Source organism: Pogoniulus pusillus, chromosome 11 (assembly GCF_015220805.1).
Source record: "Pogoniulus pusillus isolate bPogPus1 chromosome 11, bPogPus1.pri, whole genome shotgun sequence".
Classification (NCBI taxonomy): Eukaryota; Metazoa; Chordata; class Aves; order Piciformes; family Lybiidae; genus Pogoniulus; species Pogoniulus pusillus.
This window is the reverse complement of record NC_087274.1, coordinates 15538527-15561660: the sequence shown is the minus strand read 5'-3', so window position 1 is coordinate 15561660 and position 23134 is coordinate 15538527. Positions and strand designations below refer to the sequence as shown.

Here is a 23134-nt window from a genome sequence, read left to right as displayed (position 1 = left end):
CATCATCAAAGAGGTCTGAATTATCAAGAAGCCTTCTTTCTGAACGGTTGGAGTCTCTAAATCCTCATCTGAGAAGCATCCAGGGGTTTTGGCTTAGATAAACCCTCTAAGGGCAGGGTGATAAATAGTAAGGCTTTTGTAGGGCCAGCAAACATTGTCAGTTGGGCTTTTGTGTGATTGGTAGTCTTGTGCTGCATGGAACTGCCCATTAAATTATCCTTAACCATCATGATTTGGGAGAGGAAAGTAAAGGAATCATCATGAGTTTTCTTTTGCCCTTCAGATGGGAAATGGTCTGCTCTAGGTCTGCTTGGGATTCTCAGGTCTTATGCATTTTACTGAACCCACTAGGACTGAGGAAGGGCTTTTTGGTGGTACTGGTGGCTGGTGATAGGTGCCTTGGGTCTTTCAGCAGGAGCATCTGGAGTTGAGCAATTGGGTTATGCTAAGAAGAATTGTATCTTTCCTTGTAAATTAGGATTAACATGTCTTGGCTTCTTAGTCTGCTCTCCTGCAGCTGTTGTATATGGGACTCTGCTTCCTCAGTGTGTGCACAGGGCTTCATCCTGACTGTAACACGCAGGCTTACAGCCCAGCACCCTCAAATGCCAGCAAAGTCTTGGAGCCTCCTGAGTTTTGTTTTTGTTTTTTGTATGAAGGGTGGTTTGAATGAAGGAGGCAATAGGAGATTCTGCCTGGAGTCAGCTGTAAGTTCCCTGAAAGCCCTAGAAGCTCCTATCCTATTCTTCAGTGGGTGTTTTCTGGTGCAATGAGGAGGAGTAAACAAGACTGCAGTGCCCAGTAGGGAACCGAAGGTGCCTGAGGGTTTTATGGTGACCTTTGATGCTGAGTTCTGCTGAATCTTTTCACCTTCTGAGGAAAGGAGGCTGAAGGAAGAGAGATCTGAGATGTATTGTGTTTGCCTTTGTTTTCTGGATCTGCGTGCTCGGCATTGGGCCGTGGTGGGTGATGTGGATTCCTCCCTGTCCTTGGTCCTGCAGGAGCTCCTCACCAGCTTCTCAGAGTGATGTGAGCAGCATCTGCTGGCAGCATCCTCGGGATCGTTGGTGGAGGGAGATCTCCAAAGCTCCCTCCGATGCAGACGTGCTTGGAAGGCAGACTAAAAGGCACTGGAAAAGTGGGGTTTGAAAGGGAAGTCTTACGGTGCTGGTTGTCTAGACACAGAGCTTCCTTCTGCTGCAATGCTGCCTGTGGCTTGGCTGCAACATGTGCCAAGGCCTCCCCAGCACCTCACTGCTCTGACCTCCTTGTTTGGCACAACTGCGTTCTGGAGGGAGGAGGGAAAGCAAAGGGGTTGTGGCTAGGCTTTTTCTTCTTGGACTTGCTGCCCTGGCTTAGGTGATGAGGTGGCTCCTGCCCTTTCACTCCTGAGTACCAGCTGAGCAGAGAAACTCAACAGCTACTTGAACACTGTCTGAGAACACCATGAGCTGAGCTGCTTCTGAAGACTCCCTCTGTCTGGGGTGGGAATGCATTAAAGATGGATGAAAGCATTTTGTTGGAGATCAGCACTTCTTGAGGAGTGGGCTGGAAGAGAACAAGGGGAAGCTCTGAGCCCCTGTTTTACTTCTTCATACTTCTCTAGCCTGAGCATATGCTTGGCTTTTCAGCTTCAAAATCGGTGAGAGTGGATTTCCTTTTCCTGTTAACTTCTTAGTCTCACTTGTACTGTGATTTACTCCTCACAGGACTTTAGGGAAGATCCATCTTCTGTTCATCTGCTGAGAATTGGGCAGAGTCCAGCAGCTACTAACATAACTGAAAGCCCAGCTTGAGCATGTTAGCAGAAGTTTGTAATGCTCTGAGTTTTTATGTCTCAAAGCCTGTGAACAGATTTCCTTGCTGGGTGTGTTTTACCACTGACAGGCAGCTTTTAGTTATTAGTTTTTCATCAGGCCTTTAATACACAGCCTTGCTGCTGTGCTGCAGCTCAGTATCATTAACTCATTTTGCCTTGAACACTTCAGAGGTCTGGGAAAGAACATTAATAGTCAGGTATTTCATCAAATGTCCATCTCTCTTGGTTGTTTTTGATTCAGTAAATGTATGATCAGTAGACTTGAGGAGGTCTAGTTGCAGTCTCTTGGTCCCAGCATAGCAAGCAAAGTGCTGCACTTCTCTCCGAAACTTCTTTCTGAAGCCAGTGACAGTTCAGAAGTTGAAGCCAGCAAACCAGATCTGTCACACTGCTGAATGCAATTGCTTCCCCTTTCAGTACCTTGATTTTAAGGGATTGCTTCTCTAATAGTCAGCTACCCACACTGCACAGCTGGACCCTGAGCTGGTTTGCTGCCACAACTGTCCCTTGTGCAGCTGCGTGACAGCTCTTGCAATGGCTTGATGAGCCTGCTGCCGTCAGAGTGCAGCCCACGTTCCTGTCAGTGAAGTGATGGCAGTCTCTGGGCTGCAAATGGAGCCCCAAATTGTTCAGACAGGTGTTGACTTAAAAAGGCAAAAGGCAAATTGTGGTTAGTGCTGGATTTCAGTGCTTGGCCCAGGTGTGCCCGTGCAGAGGGGTGGTGTTAACTCCTGATTTGATCTGCAGTTAGAGTGGAAAGGCAACGTTCAGTCTAATGTAGCTGTTTTCTCCATTGTGCAGTGATGCTTTTCTGCCCACCACGAGGGGCTCTTTTGCTCCTTGGATCTCCTCTGGCTGATCAAGGATTAAATGTGTTACTTTTTTTTCTGTCAGTTTTGGGCCCAGCCACGGCATGACACAAAGACCTCCGTGATGAGCAAGGACTCTTGGGGCTTGGCTGGCAAGGACTAAGCTATAAACTGAAGGCCAAGCATGAGCTGTTGTGTTCTTCAAGGCTTCTTCCTTCCTTCTGCCCCGTCACACTTGCTGTGGTTTATCCACCTGAACAATTTCTCAGAAACACCCCAGCATTAGGGTACTCTCTCTCTGCTCACCTACTGAGCCACCCTTAGTTTTAATTGAACAGAAGTTGCTTCTCTGGCCCTGGTTGCCTGCCTCTTTATGACAGCTTCTGGGCACTGTTGCCTCTCTTTTATCTTGGAAAGAGTTCTTCCTCCAAAAAGTGGTATCCTGCAGTGGTGCAGTCCTCTGAGCAAGGCTGTGGCACTCTCTGCTTACAAATGTTCTGCCTAGGCCAGTGTTTGTTTGCCTTGCCAAGTCTTTCCTTTTTAGTGTCTCAGTCACTTAGGAGTGTGATGTAGGAGCCTGTGGCTGTTGAACTGGAGATCATATGAGAAAGCTTCATCTCCAAGAAGTAAATTTCAGGCCCTTTGGTTGCCAAGAGTGGTCAGGAATGTGGTCTGTGGTTTCTGAATCTTCACAATAAATTGAAAGGAATCTGCTCTGAAACAGCTGGTTTATGACTTCTGGAAGGTCAAGCTCTTATCTGCATGCTCGAGATGTCTCTTGTCAAGTTTTAGCCCACATCCTTCTTTGAGGATACTGAGCACCAGAGGTCCTGTTGTGTCTGTGAACAGGAACCATCACAAGCTGGCATTAACTCATATGGATGCCTGGATGTTAGACACAGTCTTTGGTTTTTGGGGGTTGCATCCTCACCTGTCCTTATCTCTGCAAATGCTGCAGAAAAGAGATGGGAGATAAGATCCCAAAGTCAGGGAGTAATTTGTTTTCCATCCCAATCTGTTGTGGCAATGTCCAAGTTTTCTGTGTTAGAACCAATGTCCTCTAGTGCAAGCCCTCCCTTCTCTGGTTCAGCTCATTGGATCTTAGGTCCTTCCGCAAGGGACTGGTGCTAGCAAAGGCTCAGATGGGTGCTTGGGAGCTTAGGAATAGATGCCTGTGTGGGAGTTCACTGCTCAAGAGGCATCCAAAAAGGGGAACTGAGCAACTCTGAGCTTGTGCAAGCATCTTATAGCAGGAGAACCATGGAGAATGGTGATGTTGGCAGGCTGAAGGCTGTTCCAAGGTTTTCTTTGACAAGCACCTTTGGGGTATCCTCTCTGAAGAGGCTGCTCTGTGGAACAGGTTATAGTCTCCTCAAATGGTATCAGCTGTTGTCATCTTTCATCCTTTCTCCTCTGATAGGAGCTCACTGGGGATGGACATCAGCCTGAAAACAGGAAAGGGAAGGGAAGATACTTCAGAGGCCCTTAAATTTATATTATGACAATTTAATTCTCTTTCTGGCTGCTTTTATTATGGCTTGTTTTTTCCGATGGAGATGAGAGAGGGTGAGTGGATGGAAAGAAAGGAGACATTCCCTCAAAAGGGCTTTCTGGTTTGTTTGTTTTTCAAAGCAAAACTCTTAATCCAGGCATTCCTGACCTCTTCTGCTAGTGTTTTTGTTAAGTCTGTGTCAAGGGTCAAGGCTGAGATGGCCACTAAGAGAGTGTCAGATGCTCATTGTGGAACCCCGCTGCCTTCCCAAAGGGACTAAGGGAGAGAGACTGATGGAGTGGGAAACTAAAACTTCTTCAGTAAAAACATAAAATACCTGAAAATGTGTATAAACCCAACATTGAACTCAAACTCCTGCTGGCAGTTAGTAACCACCATCACTGTTGCTGTGGGACATCAGAGAAGTCCCAGCTGGGACCTGGTGGTAGAGAGGAACTGGGTTCAGGAGCTGCATTCTGCTATTAGGCTCAGGAACTGGATTCAGGAATGCATGGATTGGGATTGAAGGCAGAAGGGACAGGGTCCTTCTGGGACACCTGCTGTAGAAGAAGAGAGGTGATCCCTCAGTTTTCTCCTGATATCCACGGATGCAATCCCTTACTTGTCAGTTTAGGATCACCTGTCCTGTCTGCTGTTCCCCACAGATGCCACCTCTGACTTCCTGCACCCCAAGGTGTGGCAGTGCCCTTGCTGTACCCAGGAGTAAGCCTTAGCTAGAGCCTTTCTGCATTGCAGAAGCTCTCCCCATTAGCTTCTGCTTGCTAGGAGCAGCCCCTGGCTGTGCAACCCTGCCCTGAGCTGCGGGGAGTGCCTCAGAGAGCAGAGCCTGAGCTGAGAAGTCAGATTTCTGAGCAGAAGTGGTTCTGTTCCAGCTCAGCCCAGGACAATTTGCTAGCAAGAAGGGACTCAGCATGGTGTGTTACTGCATCAAGCCTGTAGCCTCAGACTCCTGCCCAGGGGAAAATGAAGTGCTTCACGTTTTCCTGCATAGGGCACTGTGTTACAAAGATGAGTGATCATTGTGCAGCCAGGGAGCATAGTCCAGAATCCATATAAAACAGGTATTAAAAAGCCAGGGGGTGAGGTGGGGTTGATAAACCCTAAACATATGGTGTTTGCTTTGATCTTCTTCCAAGCCTTTGACAAGATTGAAACTAAAGGTTTCAAGTATTTCTTGTTATGATGGTGCCAGAAATGCCTGTTGAAGCAATCTGGTGGCATGTTGGTGCTTTTGCTTCTGCTCCCAGATGAGCCAGAGCACATGGCTGTGCACAAGAAGGCGTTCAAAGTATGGACTGAAGTTCTTCCTCTACCTTTTGGCACTAAAGGAGTTGATGGCAGATATGGCTGGTGGATGGAGGGCTTCAGTGCTTTACCAGAGCGTAGTGCTGACCTGACTTTTGTTCTGGCTTACTCTAGGTGTTATTGGGAACAACAAAGCTATAGGGAAATACATCACAACAATGATCTTCCTGTATTTTGCTTGCCTCCTTCCATCCATTGCGTTTGGGTCACTCAACGATGAGAACACCCGAGGAGCGATTGGTAAGTTGATCAGTTGGGTGTATCCGTGACAGTTTCCCATCTGCTCCAACTGGGCAGCTCTGCTGACAGGAAAATTGGGTGGTCTTTATTTGATGAGTAGAGCATTGCTGAAGGCTCTGCTAGCTGTGTTCATGGATCTTCTCTGAAGGCTGGCAAAATTAAATGCTACTTTGGATATTGGGCTACCTTGGACTATACAGAGCTATTCTACTGTACTCTTTGGTGCTGCTCACTTTATAGCTATGCAGTCATCTGCACGTTTTTTCCAGTACAAACTTCTGTGCTTTCAGTCCCAGTTTCATTGCCAATAATACCCAAACCATTGGATAATGCTTTACTGTATCCCAGCTGTGGCCTTGAAACAGTTCATGCTGGTTTTACAGTGCATGGGAGTTGTAGTTTGAAGTCTTGTTCCAAAGGCTTCCTCAGATACTGGTTGTGTTTCAACAGCTGCTTAAGATAAAATTTAAAGCAAACCTCAAAATGCAACAAGAACAAACCCAAACCAGGACCCCCCCAGCTCCCACAGTTCAGCATCTGGAAACCCAGTGGTACAAGTTTGCTGGTGGAGGGTCATCATACAGTCATAGAGGTAAAGGTTAGAAGGGAACTCAGAAGATTGAATTCAACACACACCCCCCCCACCGTCAAAGCAAGGTCTCCTAGGGCAGGTCACACAGGAGCCCATCCAGATGGCTCTTGAAAGTCTCCAGAGAAGGACACTGCATAGCTTCTCTGGGCAGCCTGCTCCAGGGCTCCAGCACCCTCATAGTAAAGAAGTTTTTCCTTGTGTTTAGATGGGTTCTAGTTTGTGTCTGTTGCCCTATCACAGGGCACCACTGAAAAGAGACTTGCACCTTCTTGACACCCACTCTTCAGACACTTGTAAATGTTACTAAGAACCCCTCTGGGGCTGCTCCAGACCCTCTAAGCATTGCTCTTGCTCATTGGTGCTTGGTTTCTGTGCTAAGTGTTCCTCAGTCAGGGAGGCGTTGGTTGGACCCTTGTATGTTTCCATCCTTCTCGATTCCTTGCAGATGTGCAGAAGACAATTGTTGGGCAGTGCATCGGAGGGCTGCTTTATGCGCTCTTCTCAGGGCAGCCTCTAGTTGTTCTCCTGACCACAGCCCCTTTGGCACTCTACATCAATGGTAAGTGTTGGGAGCTATGGGGCTGGGATGGGTACAGGAACCTTTAGCTTGATGTTAGTTGCATTTGCTTGATAAATGTATTGAGGGGCTGCTTTAGGTGCTGAGGGGGAGGGATTTGATTCAGGCTTAGTTAGTTGGCTTCTTACACAGACCTCATGAGAAAAAACATTCAAGGAGGAGGCCTTCTTCAGATGATGGCTTTCTTGTGTGGCTGCTGGAACCAATCTGAGGACGAGAGCCTGAGACAAAGGTGGTTTTGTTGCTGCAGGGCTTCTTTATTGGTCTGTTAAGGTCTGATCTGTAACTTCCAGTTACAGCTGCACGCTGATGTTACTGAGCTGGGGTGTAAAGGAGCTAACTCAGTATCTGCAGGAGCAATCAGATGGGCTGTGACTAGCTTGGAAGGTTTAAGACATTTAGCTTTGTCCATGTTGCAGTAACTGAGTAAATATTGTGCAAAAGCACTTATGAGACCCCTTGCTCAACAGCATCTCAAAATGTTGCCAGAACAAATGTCAAGGGCTGACTTTGTGGCCTTGGTACCTAGAAAGATGCTTTGAGCAGTGTGGGAGAATATTCTTCCACATGCTTCTCCCATTTTCTACTGGAGAAGGAGAACAGGGAAGGTGAGAACAGTTGAGGTTGATCCAGGAGTGTAAGAACAGGGATTTGTTGATATCTGCCATTAGTGCATTGTAGTGAAGCCTTGAAATTGGTTTTGTCATCAAGCAGATGAGAATCACAGGGTGGCAATGACAGAAGCTTAATCTGACACATGAATGCTTTTGGTTTTGCAGTCATCCGAGGAATCTGTGATGACTACAATTTGGATTTCAGTGCTTTCTATGCCTGGATTGGACTGTGGAACAGTTTTTTTCTTGTGATGTACTCCCTCTTTAATTTCAGTCTTCTGATGAAGCTCTTTAAAAGGTAGCTATTTCTCAAGAAGTCACATTTCCAGCCAATTTTTCAGCAAATAGAAAAATTATGCATTCCACAAGCTCCTTAATTACAAATTTGCCACAAAATGTATTTTGTGAGCTGGAGCTAGTAACAGATCAGCTTATTGTTCCAACCCAAAAGAAGCCTTTAGGAATTCACCAAGTTTTGTTTCCTGAGATGGAGTCTTAACTAAGACTGGAATGTTTTCATGTGAATATGCTGATTTTCCTTTGAGCTAAAATGCAGACTCTGATAACAGCTGTATTAATTCCTGGGATTTTTCCACAGGTCAACAGAAGAAATAATTGCACTTTTTATATCCATCACATTTGTGCTTGATGCCTTCAAAGGCATTATTAAAGGTAAGTCTTGCAACAGTGATTTTCACAGTCGAGATCTCTAGCTGGATTGGCTGCCAGAGGGAGATACAGAGCTGCAAATACTGATGGTGTTTGCTTGTTCCATGTTTATTCAGGGTCTTTGGCAGGGGGTGAAGAAGTGTGATTGGAGCATTCCTGTGTCAGCAGATTACCTAGGTGTGCAGAATTGCTACCAGCTCAAGTTCCAGTTAGCTGAGATACAGTTAGTGTCTTCTCAAGTGGAGGAACCATATTCATGTTGCTGTGAAAGTCCCTTTGGTCCAGCCTGGCCAAAAGAAAAGTCCAGTGTAAAAGCAGTGCGTCTAAACCTGTTTCCTTACCACACCACTAAAGCTGCCTGGTGGGGGGCTGAAAGATGGGTTGGGTCTGCCCATTCTTATGTAAGCTCTGAGACCTACCTCTCTTCTTTGATGGCAACATAAGGACTGAAGTACATTCCAGCATGCTCCCAAAGCTCTTGTCTGTCCAGCCACTTGGTTCCTGTTTTTGGGAGAAGTGCTAAGTGAATATCCATGAGTTAATCCATATCTTGGGATTTAACAAATTTCTCTGGCACCTCTCCCAGTGAAGATTGGTAGGAGGTGAAGGTGAAAGATGTTAGCAGAGGTGCCATGAACCTTTCCCTTTATCTCATTAGGAAGCTGGAAAAATCTGTTCCTTGTTTTTTATGGCTGTTGTTCCACAACCTCAGGTCTGGGATACCCTTTGAAATCCTTCAGAACACACCTGAGCATATCCCTTATCCTTAGGATTCTCAGGCTTGGCTCATAGTATCTTACATGCAAAAGTAACACCTTCAAAGAGCACATCTGACACTGTGAAGCAGTTTCAATGCTTCATTGAGAATCCTTGGTTTGGCTCCTTGGGCATGTGCTGTGATTTTTTGCAGTCAGAGGCTGCTTTTTCCCTCTGCAGAACACCTGCAGCTTTCAGATATCCTGTGCAGACAGAGCTTGGTGGAGAAGCTGCTCTGCTTCCTCCTTACTCGTAGTGTAGATGTGGGGTTTGCTTAATGGGTGCTGCTACTGTCCTGTTCTGGAGGCATGAGACAGTCTCTCTGTGGCACCAAGGTGTTCCCCAGCACAACATTCAGCTTCTGCACTAGAGCTGATGTCCCAGTGCAGGGGATGGGGTGCAGGTGAGAGGCACAGGAAATATCCATTAATCCTGGCTGCCAGACTGTTGGGAATATGCAAGTCATATCTCAGAGCATTGCAGTGAGGATGGGAGAGGAGCCTAGAAGTTGATTAGACAATTAGTGTGATTCTCTCTTGTGCTTGGGAAGGGCTGAATTCATAAGAACAATGGGAATGAAATCAAACCAACACTTCTCTCATTTGCCAGCTCATGCTGACTTCAGCTACATCTGGGACTGTTTGATGCATCAACAGATGGGCCCCCAAGTCCAACTGTGTTCCCAGATGCAGAAGGACACCAATGCTGGCAGGCACAGACTTCATCCTTAATCTGTCAGTGGTAGTCTTTAAATCCATGTCACCAGTGCAGTCACAGCCCTGTGACTTCCTGCTCATCTATCTTTTTCCACTCTTCTCGGGCAGCAGGAGGTGATGACTGCTGCTGCTGCTTCCTCATTCCACTCAAGACTTCAGTTGAGCAGCTGAGAAGAGAGAGCAAGCTGGTCTCTTCATGGAATCATGCAGTGGTGTGGGTTTGAAGGCACCTTTGAAGGTCATCTAATCCAAGATCCTTGCAGCAGTCAGCAACATCTTTCACTAGATGCTCATGTCCAATCTAACCTGGAATGCTTCCAAAGATGGAGCATCTGCCACCTCTGGGCACCCGGTTCCTGGGCTTCACCACCACTTTTCAGCATCTTCTTTGTGCTGTTCAATATCTCCTGGTAATGGCCAGGCAGCTGCCAGCAGCTTTGGGCTTCCTTAGTGCCAGGTGACACACTGCTCTTGCTGAGTTGTTTTCCTCCTCTGTTCACAGCCTTGACTTTTTGCAAGCTGCTCGTGCAGGAAAAATGGAGGGAGGGATGTGGTGCACAGAGGAGTCAAGCCATGTGCGCTCAAGCTGTCCTGGTGACACTTTGTTTTTGCCATGTGGCCCAGCCACCAGAGCTGTGTTTGTTTGATCTTGACATCTGCACTCTGCAGGAAATGGCAGTGAACCTGCTGGAGCAAACAAAGCAAGTTCATGTTGTTGGAGGGAATCTGAGCCTGCCTTTGGCTTGCCTTTGGCTTGAAGGGCTCTGTTTAAGTGAGGTCACCACCTGCTTTGCTCTCTTCGAATGTGGGCAATGAGATTCACTTAGCTCTGGTAGGAAAACAAACCAGAGATCTGCATGATCAAGCATTTTAGAGCATGGCAGGGGAACTGGACTAGATGATTTTTAAGCTGCCTGCCAGCCCAAACCATTCTATGACTGAGTGGAACAATCCTAGATGGTTTTGAGATGCGTGCAAGCTGAGCTGCAGCCAGAGAGGTTTGTACATAGATGGAGTTAGGCTGTGACACAGGGCACCAAAGCTGTGCTCAGCCCTAACTCTGTTACCACACCACAGCCAAGGGTGGGACGCTGAGAAAATCCTCTAGAATCCCCCAAAAGGAGCTTAGTCCAAAACTAAATCCGGAGGTGTGCAGGTGCCTTGTGCAGAGCTGCGTGTGCTGTGGGTGGATCATGTGCTGACGCTGAGCCTGCAGGGTCAGTGAGCTGGTGAGCAGGCTGCTAGCCCTGGCCAGCTGCTGATCCCCAGGAAATGCTGCCACAGTCAGGTTTGGTCATCACAAAAGTGTCCTTGAACCTTTAGAGCCGGAAACTGCAAATCCTGCAACAACCTTTTCTGTGCCAGTGTGGGTCACGGCAGTGCACTGTGCCTCAGTTTACCTGTTTGCAAAGCAGGTGTGGATGTCCTGCCTGGGCTGGACACAGATGTGAGGATGGAGGAAATGAGAGCAGAGGCTCTTCCACTGCTCGTGGTGCAGCGATTCACAGTGCTAGCAGAGATCATCATGAGATTGCTCCTGACTGGGGGAACCTTTCTTCTGCCTAATAGTGCAGTGATCTCCCTGTTTCTGGCTGCTGCAGAGAGCCAGTTGGAAGGTTGAAGCTTGACCTGTAAACCTTCTGTGAACTTCTGTGAATTTATGCAGGAGTATTAAATGTGAAGTAAGCAGTCTTGTAACCTTCATGCTCTGCTACAGAATCACAGAGTGGTAGGGGTGGGAGGGGACCTCTGGAGATCATTTAGTCAAACCTTCCTGCTAAAGCAGGGTCACCCACAGCAGCTTGCACAAGATCATGTCCAGGTTTTTAATGTCTCCAAAAGAAGGCTCCATAAACTCTGCTAGCAGCCTCTTCTAGTGCTCTGACATCCACAAAGTAAAGAAGCTTTTCTTCCTCACTTCAAATGGAACCTTCTGTGTTAATTTTGTGCCAGCAGCTTCTTGTCTCTTTGGAGCTGGGGGAGCCCAGAATTGTACCCAGTGCTCCAGATGTGGCCTCCCTAGGGCAGAGTTAGAAGGCCAGGAGAACTTCTCTCAACCTGTTGACCACACTGCAGGATACTACTGGCCCTCTTGGCCTCAAGAGCATACTGCTGGCTCGTGGGGAAACTGTTGTCCACCAGCACTGCACTCCCAGTGCCCTTCTCTGTGGAGCTGCTTTCCAGCAGCTCACCCCTCACCTGTGCTGGTGCAGGGCTTATTCTTCTGCAGCTGCAGAACACACTGCTTGCCATTGTTGAATTTCAGGAGGTTCCTCCTCACCCACATCTCCAGCATGTCCAAGTCTGACCCCTGTCAAATACTTGGACCCTTTTTAACAGGACTTAAACATAAAATAATATTAAGATGGTGGGGAAAGAGAAGGGGCAGCATGGTTAAACCTGAGGTGTTTTATGGCAGAGTCAGCTCCAAACCAGCAGTAACACAAACTATTCTTCAGCTGAATTCAAGGTGGTTGTAAATACCAACTGTGCCTTGCAAGGGTGCTTAGGGGTCTGGTTTGCTTCTTTGTAAGTGTTTAGAATTAATTTGTCTTGCTTCTTTTCCCTGTAGCTGCTGCAGATGGAAAGGCTGAGGGGCTTGGTGTTGGCCACTATTTGGGAGCGGGGAGAAATGTTAGGAGGAGCATTGCAGCCTAAGCTTTAGATTGTTGTGGTTTTGTCTAAAGGCAATGGTCTTGCCCTGAACTCTTGTGTTTCCCTGTGCAAAGTTTGAAGGGGTGTTTCAGACAAAGCTAGGGAGGAGGGACTGCAAAGCTCTAACATGGTGCTTTCCATTGGTGTGGAGGAAGAATGGGTGCTGCATGCTGCCTGCTGCCATCCAAACACATACCATGGAAGAACCAAGGCTCCTGGCTTCTGGTTTTACTTGCTCCTTGTGGATTTTCAGGCTTGTGTTCCCCCACGAGGAGAAATTATCCCCAAAGCACCTTTGTGTGCTTGGAACCAGCCCATGCCATGGGAGGTGAACACAGCTGTCTAAATGCTCAAGAGCAAGAGTGTGTCTCCAGCTGTCAAGTGCTTCTGTCGGTGCCTCTGAACTAATCTCATACACTTACTGACAGCTCCAGAGGCACTGCTGGGTGTTTTACTTCTACAGGTTTACTCCAGGTGCTCTCTCACTCTGTTCCAATTTACAGTGTAAATTTAAATGTTCTGCCAGGTTTTGCACGTCACCAATGTTTCATGGCAAATCTGGAGCAGTCTTGGAGGAGAACTAATTTTTAGTAGACATTTGGCAGTCCTTTAAGGGATCTCTGCAGCCTGGATACTCTCTTTATTTTTTTTTTCAGGCATCCTGGTGAGATTTCTTTGCTGGGCTCCCAAAAGCAGATAGAGACAGAGTTAAGAGTAGTGATTCCAGTGCTAGAAAACAATACAGAAATGAGCCCTGGGAATCCTTACAGTTCAAATGTTGCTTTAAACCAGTTCAATTTTTAAGTGAAAGAAGTGAACCCTGGGTTTGCAAAGAACTGGCTTTAAGAGAAGCAGCTCTCCCTGCTTCCTCTCCGTAGATTGAGGGGCAGAGCTATAAACCTGGTGCAGCATGTTAGTACTGCATGATCAAGCAAGAAGGAAGCTCTTGGTTTGGCTTTGGGTGCCACAGCCCTGCCCTAACGCTTGCCTCTTGGTTGTTTGCACAGTTTTTAAGAAGTATTACTACCACGGGCGTGCAGGAGGCAGTTACGTGGAAAAAGCCCAGGCTGATGCTATTCCAGGCCTCGGCATCAATACCACCTTCCTGATGAACTCCTCAGTCAGCAGATCCATGGCCCTAGAGAATCACACAGGCACGCATGACGTGCACTACGGGCGTGAGACTGCCGTGCTCAGCCTGATGCTGATGCTGGGCACCCTCTGGCTCGGCCACACGCTCTATCAGTTTAAGAAAAGGTGAGTTGCTGGAGCTCAGGCTGCTGGTTGCTCTGTTACCTGGGGGGAGCTGCTCACAGTTTAGATCTTGGTTTTGTAACCCAGTCAAATCAGGTGGAACTCTTCTGCTGCTGCTGGTGGAAGCCAAAGCCAGAGATGAATTTGGCTGCACCCCTGGAAAATGTTAGCAGCAGAACAAAATGTTTGGTCGCTGGACGATGCCCTTCCGCCTTTGGGTCAGCATCGCAAGTGACCTTCCAGAAGGCTTTGGGTGAACCACTTAGTTCATGTTGGGACTTCTGTAATTCTCCTCATTGAACCATTTGGTGGGGAAAAATGCATGAAGGTGCTGGGAGGTCTACTGGGAATGTACCTTTAGTCTGTTCTTGGAAGTCAAACACCCATCTCTGAGTTGGGTTTTACTCTCATTTCCCTTGAAGTTGAAATGCTCAAGTAAGCAATCAAAGTAAAGTGGAGAAGAGACAAAAATTGGTGCTTGGAAGGCTTTATTTTAGTTCACATCTTAGTTTCTTGTTTCTTTGTGGGTTTTTGCTTATGCATTCATCAACCCTCAAAGGCTACAGATTCCAGAGTATTTAAGGCTGAGTTAAAGACTCGTTCTACACTCTAAGTATCTTTTTAGAAGTGCAAGATTGGACTGAATTTTCACTTGTTAAAGCATTAGTAGTAGCTGAACTGTCCCTGTACAGCCTGGTGTTGATGGACATATTTTTGTCTTTACCTTGCAGCCCATATTTGCATGCGCGGGTGCGCGAGATCCTGTCCGACTGTGCCTTGCCCATCTCAGTTCTGACTTTCTCTCTTGTGGGTTCCTATATCTTCAAGGAAATTGAGAGTAAGTTCTGGTTTTATTCTCTGAAGTGCTGGGGAGTTATGAAAAAGACACCTCCTAGGCAAGTACTGTGCACACCCACCAGCCAGGGGCTCAGATTTCCTCAGTGTTAGGTGGAAATCACTCAAAGCCCTGATCAAATGAGGCTGCCTGAAGTGTTTTCTCTAGACAAAGCGTTCCGGTGTGGCTTTTCCATTTCAGTCAATTTGATGTATCTCTTACAATAAAGACCATCAACAATTTCTGGCAAAGAACAAAGGGCAGAGTAATTAGCAGGCAGGAAGGGTTGTTGCCAGTCATACAGACGTAGAGTTGATGATCCCAGCCTGTCCTCTTTGTCTCCAGTTGACGTTTTCCTAATTTAGGTGAAATGGTGCAGAGCATCTGGGCAGTTCTAAGTTACACAAGGAAATCTAAAAATGAGACCCCATTCATTGGCCAGATCAGCTTTTCCATATCAGGAAGTGGTAATGGGGACAGGAATTGCATTGTCCTGTGGTGACGTGAGTGGGTGATGTGAGGAAATGTATGGAAACAAATAAGAAATGGCTTTTTGTTTTTCTATTGTGATGGCCATTCCATCCAGTTGGATTGCAAAATGATGTGTGGTCATGGATGATTTATCCCTAGTCATGGATTTCTTCCCATGGAAGGAAAGTAGAAGCATTTATACTACAATGCCTTGCACAGCTTGTTGGATATGAGGGAGTTTTAGGCTGCCTCTGTCAGTCGATGAGCTGAGCAGGAGGGGTGACCACTGGTTACCAGTTGGGCTTTCCAGTCTGACAACACCTCACATCTGTCAAAACCAAGTTTCCCTCTTTTGTTTTGCTCAAGTAGTGTGTAATGCCTCGCTAGGACTAGCAGTAATCTGTCAGATCAGGATGGCAGCCAAGTTCTAAGAGGATGGAGGAAAACAACTAAACCCAAACAGGCAGATGAGTGTGTCTTCTGTGGCCTTCTGCTTCCTGCATGCCAGAGCATCATGCCTGGTTTGCTGCATTGGCTCCCAGTAGTTCATGGTGTGAGTTGAACATTACTTCAGTCCACATTGATGACTGAACAAGAAGGTGCCTTCTAACACCATTCCTCTCCTTCTTCCAGTGTCCAAATTTAACTACAACCCATCTGAGAGCTTGTTTGTGCTGGCCCCAGTCCAGTCCCTCTCCATTGGGTCAGTGATGAGTGCCATGGGGCTGGGGTTCCTCCTGTCGATGCTCTTCTTCATAGAGCAGAACATCGTCGCGTCGCTCACAAATGCCCCAGAGAACAGGTAATGCTTGGGGGGGCCCTTTTCTGTGGAGGGGCATTTTCAAGCCTCTCTTCAGCAGTCCTTCTCCAAAGCTTGTCTGAACATTAGGAAAGATATTCAGGACATGTTCTTCAGAACTTCTGTTGTCACAGATGAAAGAAAACTGCTGCTTAACTCATCACCATCCCCAAAACCCAGTGCTGCGGTAGTGAGTAAAAAATGCAAAGCATCAATGACCTCATTGCCTCAGCCCATGTGTGAATGGTATCCTGGGGTGGATTAGAAGGGCTGTGGTGAGTAGGTCAGAGAGGTTCTCCTGCCTCTCTTCTCTGCCCTGCTGAGGCTACATCTGGAGTCTTGTCCCCAGTTCTGGACCCCTTAGTTCCAGAAGGACCTCAGGGAACTGCTTGAGAGAGTCCAGCACAGAGCCACTAAGCTGCTGCAGGCAGTGGAATGTATCCCTATGAGGCTAGGCTCAGGATGCTGGGACTTGGAGCAGAGGAGCCTGAGGACTGCCCTCGTTGCTGTGCTAAAGGTGTGCAGGGCAGTGGTGGGCTGATGCAGACAGGCTCTGCTCAGGGATGGCCAAGGACAGGACAAGGAGCACTGGGGGCAAGCTAGTGCAGAGGATGTGCCACAGGAACGGGAGAGAAAAACTTTGTCACTGTGAGGGTGCTGTAGCCCTGGAGTAGGCTGCCCAGAGAGGTTGTCAAGCTATCTTCTTCTCTGGAAATGTTCAAAGCCTGCCTCGATGTGTTCCTGTGTGACCTGCCCTGGGTGATCCTGCTCTGGCAGAGGTGTTGGACTGGATGATCTTTTGAGGTCACTTTCAACCTCTAACATTCTGTGATAGTTGTGTAGGCATCTTACGTGGCTTGAGGTCTGTGGCTGTGTCTCCAGGTATTTAGGGAGTGTCTGGCACATGTGGGTACTTGCATGGCCCTTGCAGTCCTGAGAATTTGCTGAAGAGACATCAGTGACCTGCGTGTCACAGCACAACGTGCTGCAGCTGAGCACCAGCAGCGAGGTGCCTGGAGCTGTTAGTCTCCAGCTGGAAAGGTGGAAGTGAAGCCAAACAGTATGTCTGGTGTCTGATAGGTCTGATCTGTGTGCTGCAAACTTGAGGCAAGATGTGGCACAGTGAAAATATTCCCTCTCTGTGGCAGCTGCAGTCAGATGAGCCACATGTGCCTGTTCTTGCTGTCGGTTCTTTCGGGGAAACCGCCACGGCTCAGATTTGTCGTTGGGCGTGGGAGGGTTCTCTCCTTGCATAACACACATTAGCATTTGCCACTTTCTAGCTGCAGTGACACTGAATTAGGGGAAAGAAGACAAGCTGAAATTCAGGTATGCTAATTTGGTTTTCTTTGACCACAGGATTTTTTCCCCCTCTTATCTTCATTTTATCCCTAAAGCAGAGTGTTGTATAAAGCTGCAGTGCAAGGAGGTCATCCCTTTCCTGGGAGGGGTTTCTGGTAAACTTTGAGTGTGCTTTCACTAGAGGCTTTCTAAGGAATGTAGAATAGTCTTTGGAGTTCTTCATAGTTTTCATCCTGATGCCCCACTACAAGGCTGGGGTTATGCTGCTCAGGTATCAGGGCATGAACGTTTAGAGATGGAAGAACTAGGACTTGACACCTTCTGGTTGTGGTACTGTCAGAGAATAAAAGTATCCTTGTTTGTAACAAGCCAAGTGGAGACCCTGCTGTGTGGTGCCTTAGCAAATGTAGTGATTTCTTTCTCTGTGTGTTTCTGAGGATAGGTCAAAGCAAACCCTAATCACAGATGGCTTTGGGTTGGAAGAGACCTTTAAAGGCCATCCAGTCCAGAGCCCCTACAGTCAGCAGTGGCATCTGCAACTAGAGCAGGTTATGCAGAGACCCATCAAACCTGACCTTCAGTGTCTTCAGGTATGGAGTCTCCACCACGTCCCTGGACAGCCTGTTACAGTGTTCCATCACCCTCATAGTAAAGAAGAACTAGGAAGTCTTAATGTCCAAGCTGATGTGGTAGCCCAAGGAGTCTTGGGCTGGTGGGGCAGCATGAAGACACCTAGATGCCTTATCCTAGGCTCTTTGTGTGTGGTGAGCTAGCAGAGCCTATCTGTTGATCCAAGCAGGTGCATGTTGGCCTCTGTACACAAAAAGTCCTCTGAGAAGGGGAGACAGGACAATCAAACCATAACCCTAGGGATGCTGGAGATGGCTTTGCTCTGAGAGGGCAGCACATGAGCAGAGGCTGTGCTTCCCAAGTCTGAGCCAACGCAGGAAATGCATTTACAATCCCACCCTTCCTGTCAGCACCTTCCAGCTTCAGAGCCATTGCAATCTGAGCATCTACCTGACTTCACCCTGTGGCCTTCTCAGTCAATGGAAGTGAACCCTTCATGAAGTAAGGCTTTTTGTTTCAAAAAGTAACTCTACCCAAGACTTCTGCTGCCTAGACAGTGGCATTCAGTGCTCTTGTAGGTAGGCATTGGCTGGCTACACAGATCTTCATGTGCTGGATTGCCTGCTAGCTCCACGTACCTAACTCCCTGCAGCATCTTGGATAGCTCCAAGTCTCTGCTTAGGTATTGAAAGGGACTTCCTGGGGTGGCATCAAGACACCTAAATGGTGCACCCTTTGCAGTTCACAGTGCCTGGAGCATAATTCAGTTGCTCTCCTGTGTTGTGTGAAGTTGCCAAGTGCTGTCTACTCCAATGGCTGGGCATAAGTGCAGCTGTAGACCTTTAAGCGAGGAATCTAAATCCAGGAGCTGAACCCTTCTTCAGCCTTTCTCCTCCTCCTTACTCAGAGTATCTGAGTACCAGATAAGTACATTCAAGAAAGGGGCAGACCTTGCAAAAAATGGTTAAACTAGACAGAGTGAGCAGCTGCTCTCTGTGTAGCCCTTGCAAAGTGAGGGTGGTCACCTGCCTTGGTGCAGGCTGCTGGCTTCCCTCTCCCCTGCCAAACCAGATGGGGAGGCTGCCCAGCACTCGCCAAGTGAAGAGCTTATCTCCTGAGCTGACTACCACGGAAGTTTAATGAATTCGTGGCCTATTTTCTTATCATGCAGTAGCAAATTACATAATTAGGGGATTACTGCAGCACACTGAGCACATGTTCTGCCCATGGGGAAGGAGAGAGATCAGGGTTAGAAGCAAAGATGAGTGGGAAACTTCAGAGTCAGGTGCTGGCAGCCCATGCCTGGGTTTCTAATCACTCCTCCCATGGACTCTGCTAGCAGATAGATATGGTTGAAGTGAACTCTGCCATGAATAGAGTAGCTAAACACTGCTGGGATGTTCATGGGCTGTCATTTCAGTAGCCTGCTTTTCTGCTCAGCACTGTGCTTTCCAGGAGATGACTGCTTTGGGAGCAAGCTGTCAAGTGTCCTTACCTTTTGTGCTTGTGCAGTGCTGGCTGCAGAGCAGGAGAGTGAAATGGCTCTGTGCGTGATGGTGCACTTGGTGCTTAGCACTTGAGCTCAGATTCAGCATGGGCAGCCTGCACCAGATGTAACTGATATGGAAAATGTCTTTTCAGGCTGGTGAAGGGCACAGCTTATCACTGGGACCTGCTGCTGGTTGCCCTGATTAACACTGGGCTGTCCATCTTCGGCCTCCCCTGGATCCATGCTGCCTTCCCCCATTCCCCGATGCACGTCCGTGCCCTGGCCTATGTGGAAGAGAGGGTTGAAAATGGACACATCTATGAGACGTGAGTAGGGAGCTTGCAGCTGTCTTGGAGGTCTTTGGGTTTATTTGTGCTTTGCTAAGCCTTTGGGCACCATGGGTTACATAGTTGGGGACTTAGCTGTCATCTTGAATCATAGAATCATTTAGGCTGGAAAAGACCTTTAAGTTCGGGTCTGAGCATTAACTCTACTCTGCCAAGTCCAGCTCTAAGCCATGTCCCCAAGCACCACATCTATATGGCTTTTAAGTCCCATCAGGGATGGGGACTCACCTACCTCCCTGAGCAGCCTGTTCCAGTGCCTGACAACCCTTTCAGTGAAAAAAGCTTTCCTAATGTCCAGCTTAAACCTCACCTGGTGCAGCTTGAGGCCATTCTCTCTTGTTCTCTCACTAGCTACTTGGGAGAAGAGACCAACACTCACTTCACAACACTCTCCCTTCAGATAGTTGTAGGCAGGAAGAAGGTGTCCCCTTCGGACCCATAATGCATGAAGGCAGACGGCAGGTGCTCCAAATGAAGCCAGCTCAGCCAGCATGGTCTGTGACCCCACTTCTTGATCCTTCACCAGAGTGAACAAGCCACAAATTTATGCTCTTTCAGGGTGCAGAAATTGCCCTGTTCCAGAGCAAATCATTCTGTGGAAGAGCCAGCCAAGGCTTTCTCAGGTTTATCTTGTATAAATCTGAAGAGATGCTTTGGCCAAATCTTTCCAGATGTCTCCACCAGAAAATCTCCTCTCTGATTCATTGCCTGAAAGCTATCTGGTGGTTATTACAAAGGGCAGGAAAAATGCAGTGTTATTTTAGAGCTCCCATAGCATCATAGCATCACCCACCACATTTCAGGGAGGGCTTGCTGAATTCTCTTGGTTTTAGCAGAACTGACTGTGGAGCTCTGCCCAGGTCACAGTGTTCTATTTAAAGCAGGTTTCTGTGGTTCTGAGTTGTCCAACACACTCTTCTCAGAAAGACTTACTTTAAAGAGTAATAATAATTTAGAAGCTAATTTCTCATGAAACCTGCTCCAGAGCAGAGATTATCTGGTCTGTTTGATCTCAGCGTGTTACAGCTGAGTGCTTTATCCTCAAGTGGTAATTTCCACTCAAATGCCATTAGTTTTAATTATCCTGTCTTGGTTTCCATTTTCAGAGTTGTCACTTATCAAAACTGAGGCTAAGTGGTCATTTACTTTGAGGGATAGAGTAGGTCTGTGTTTTCATTTCAGCCTCACTTTCATGCTGTTCTTGGTGCCAGCTGGCCCAGCCCAGACTGATGCAGCAGCTTTTTGGATCAGTGATGGACAGGTTTCAGCTTCCACACCTGGAAATTGCTGAGTCCTGCTGCTCCCTGCAATCATTTTACCTCCCCTAGGAGACCAGTTCCTTGGGCTCATCTTGCTGTTAGCATGTGTGGGTATGAGCTGCTGCCACAACTAGATAGAGATATTTACCTTGGTTAAGTGTTAAACCTGTTTCAAAACAACTTTGTAGTTTGAGGTCTGTAGGGTTTTCATCCATGCCATGATCATGGGGTCCAGCAGGTTGGACCTGGAGAATGACCTGGGAGTGCTGGAGGACAGGTTAACTGTGAGCCAGCAGAGTACCCATGGGTCCAAGAAGGTTAATGGTCTCCTGGGGTGCATAAGAAGTGTGGCCAGCAGGTCGAGGGAGGTTCCTCTCCCCCTCTGCTTTATCCTAAAGAGGGCACATCTGGAGTACTGAGTCCAGTTCTAGGCTTCCCAGTTTAAGAGACAGGGAGCTACTGGAGAGTCCAGCAGAGACTACAAAGATGCTGAGGGGCCTGGAGCAGCTCTGTGAGAAGCAAAGGCTGAGAGACCTGGGGCTGTTGAGCCTGAAGAAGAGCAGCTCTAGAGCTGTGCTCAGCAATAGCAATCAATTGGTCAAGAGGCTGGGGCCAGACTCTTGTCAGTGGTGCCCAGTGACAGAACAAGGGTCAATGGGCACAAACTGGAACCCAGGAGATTCCATCTGAAGAGGAAGAGGAAATTCTTTGGTGTGAGGGTGCTGGAGCCTTAGAGCAGACTGCCCAGAGAGGTTGTGGAGTCTCCTCCTCTGGAGAGACTTAAACTTGCCAGGATGCAGTCCTGGCCAGCCTGCTATGGGTTCCCTGGTTCAGCAGGGGGGTTGCACTGGATGAGCTGCAGAGGTGCTTTCCAACTCTGCCATTCTGTGATCTGCTCTGGAATGCCTGTGCTCTGGTTCCTTGAGGTGCAGAATTTACACTTCGAATCTCATGTACCAAGCCTGCACCTTATGACTCCTGTCATCAGTTCAGTACTTGGTGGCCCTTTTTTCTGTTCTCCTGCCAACTGATTCTATAACCTGGCTTCTCAACAGAGTTAAGCATCCTCCCCAAGTGAAGGATTATCTACTGCCTTTGTCTTCTGCTCTTTTACCCAGCTGCCCCAGAAGAGCATTGGAGAGTCCTCTTTGGCCATGCTTGCCTGAATATGGCTCCAGTGATTATCCAGAACAAGTTGAGGGACACTGTGGCCTCACTAAGCATGTTCTTTCCCAGCACAGCAATTCCTTTGCTGGAGGCTGGGAGTAAGAAAGGGAGCGAGGGATTCATTACTTTAGCTCCCTTTGAGACTGAAGCTTTTTGCTCTCTGCAAAGCACTGAGCTATAAGCAGAAGGCTCTGAGCAACGTTGTCATCTTATTTTATTATTTTCTTTTTCCTCTCATAGCCAGTTCTACTGAAGAAGAAACCTCCTGAAGCTCAGTTAGAAAATCAGGAGTTCTTTCAGCACTGGCTCCCTTGGCAGACTCCTTTTAGTACTCAAATCAAAGCTCTCAGTGAGAATGATGGAATAAACAAAAATAAAGATCTCTGCCAATGAAAGACATTTTTCTTCTTTGTAGAGTAACCATTTGAGTTTCATACAGCAGCCTGCAAACAGGCTCTTGCTGTCAGGCAGAGTAGGTCAGGAATGGCTGATCCCATGCTAGCTGTATGTAAAGGGCTGTGGGGAAATGAGTCTGGATTATGCTCTTTGATCTCATGCCTTCATTTCCATTGCAGCACAGACTTTCTGGAGCCGTTACCTCAAGGGTCAAACCAGATTTTGGACACATGCAAATGGCAGAGTTTCTTCTGTTGACTTAATGTGACTGTGATGTCCTCACCCTAACAATAAGGTGCTAGAATCCGCAGAAGACCAATTTGTGGCTGAAAGTTTCAGCTGTAGGGATTTAGTGCTTGGTCTGTTATGAGCAATTTTCTCTATGTTCAAGTAAGAAATTCCAAACGACTTCAAAAACCTGAAAGAGGTTAGATGTAGATTACATGTAAGAAAGGTGGTCTTGACTGTGAGAGTGCTGAGGTTGCCCAGCTGGATGCTCCATCCCTTGAAGTGTTCAAGGCCAGGGTGGATGGAACTTGCAGCAATCTGATCTAGTGGAAGGTGTTCCTGCCTACAGCAGGAGTGTAGAAACTATATGATCTTTGAGGTCCCTTCCAACCCAAACCATTCTAAGTGGCAGTAGTAGCTGCAGCACATCGTGCATGTCATCAAACACTCTTCAGTGCTGTGATTGCTGCATCAAGAGATTACAGCAGGAAAAGTTCTCAAACTTTGAAAATCTCTTACCAAAGAGGTGTTACTCTGAGCCGTCCTCTGCTTGCTGGTTTGTACCTGATTGAACTATGGTGGCTTCATATATAACTTTTATTCTAAGCTCTTTGCTTTGCTCACATTCACTTTCAGGGAACCTGGCAGACTTGTGCATGCTCACTCTGGTGCTTGCAGACCATGAGCATCCCCAGCAGTGGATTAGATCCTTGCCTCAAATAGCAGAGTGCTTCCTCTATAGCTTCCACAGT

General features: G+C 47.5%; 1 protein-coding gene across 6 annotated transcripts in view; it reads left to right on the top strand.

The window, feature by feature from the left end:
- SLC4A11 (solute carrier family 4 member 11) overlaps positions 1-23134 on the top strand; it is a 136874-nt gene that overhangs the window by 102350 nt on the left and 11390 nt on the right. For 4 of the 6 annotated variants that reach the window (XM_064151184.1, XM_064151183.1, XM_064151186.1 and 1 more), the window contains 8 exons: positions 5561-5686; positions 6724-6837; positions 7635-7767; positions 8068-8141; positions 13273-13522; positions 14251-14357; positions 15459-15627; positions 19138-19311. In XM_064151184.1, coding sequence (XP_064007254.1) covers positions 5561-5686; positions 6724-6837; positions 7635-7767; positions 8068-8141; positions 13273-13522; positions 14251-14357; positions 15459-15627; positions 19138-19311 — 1147 coding nt within the window. Of the gene's footprint in view, positions 1-5560; positions 5687-6723; positions 6838-7634; positions 7768-8067; positions 8142-13272; positions 13523-14250; positions 14358-15458; positions 15628-19137; positions 19312-21998; positions 22107-22333; positions 22526-23134 lie in introns of those variants that run through there. The other 2 variants (XM_064151187.1, XM_064151188.1) reach the window with 2 other exon arrangements.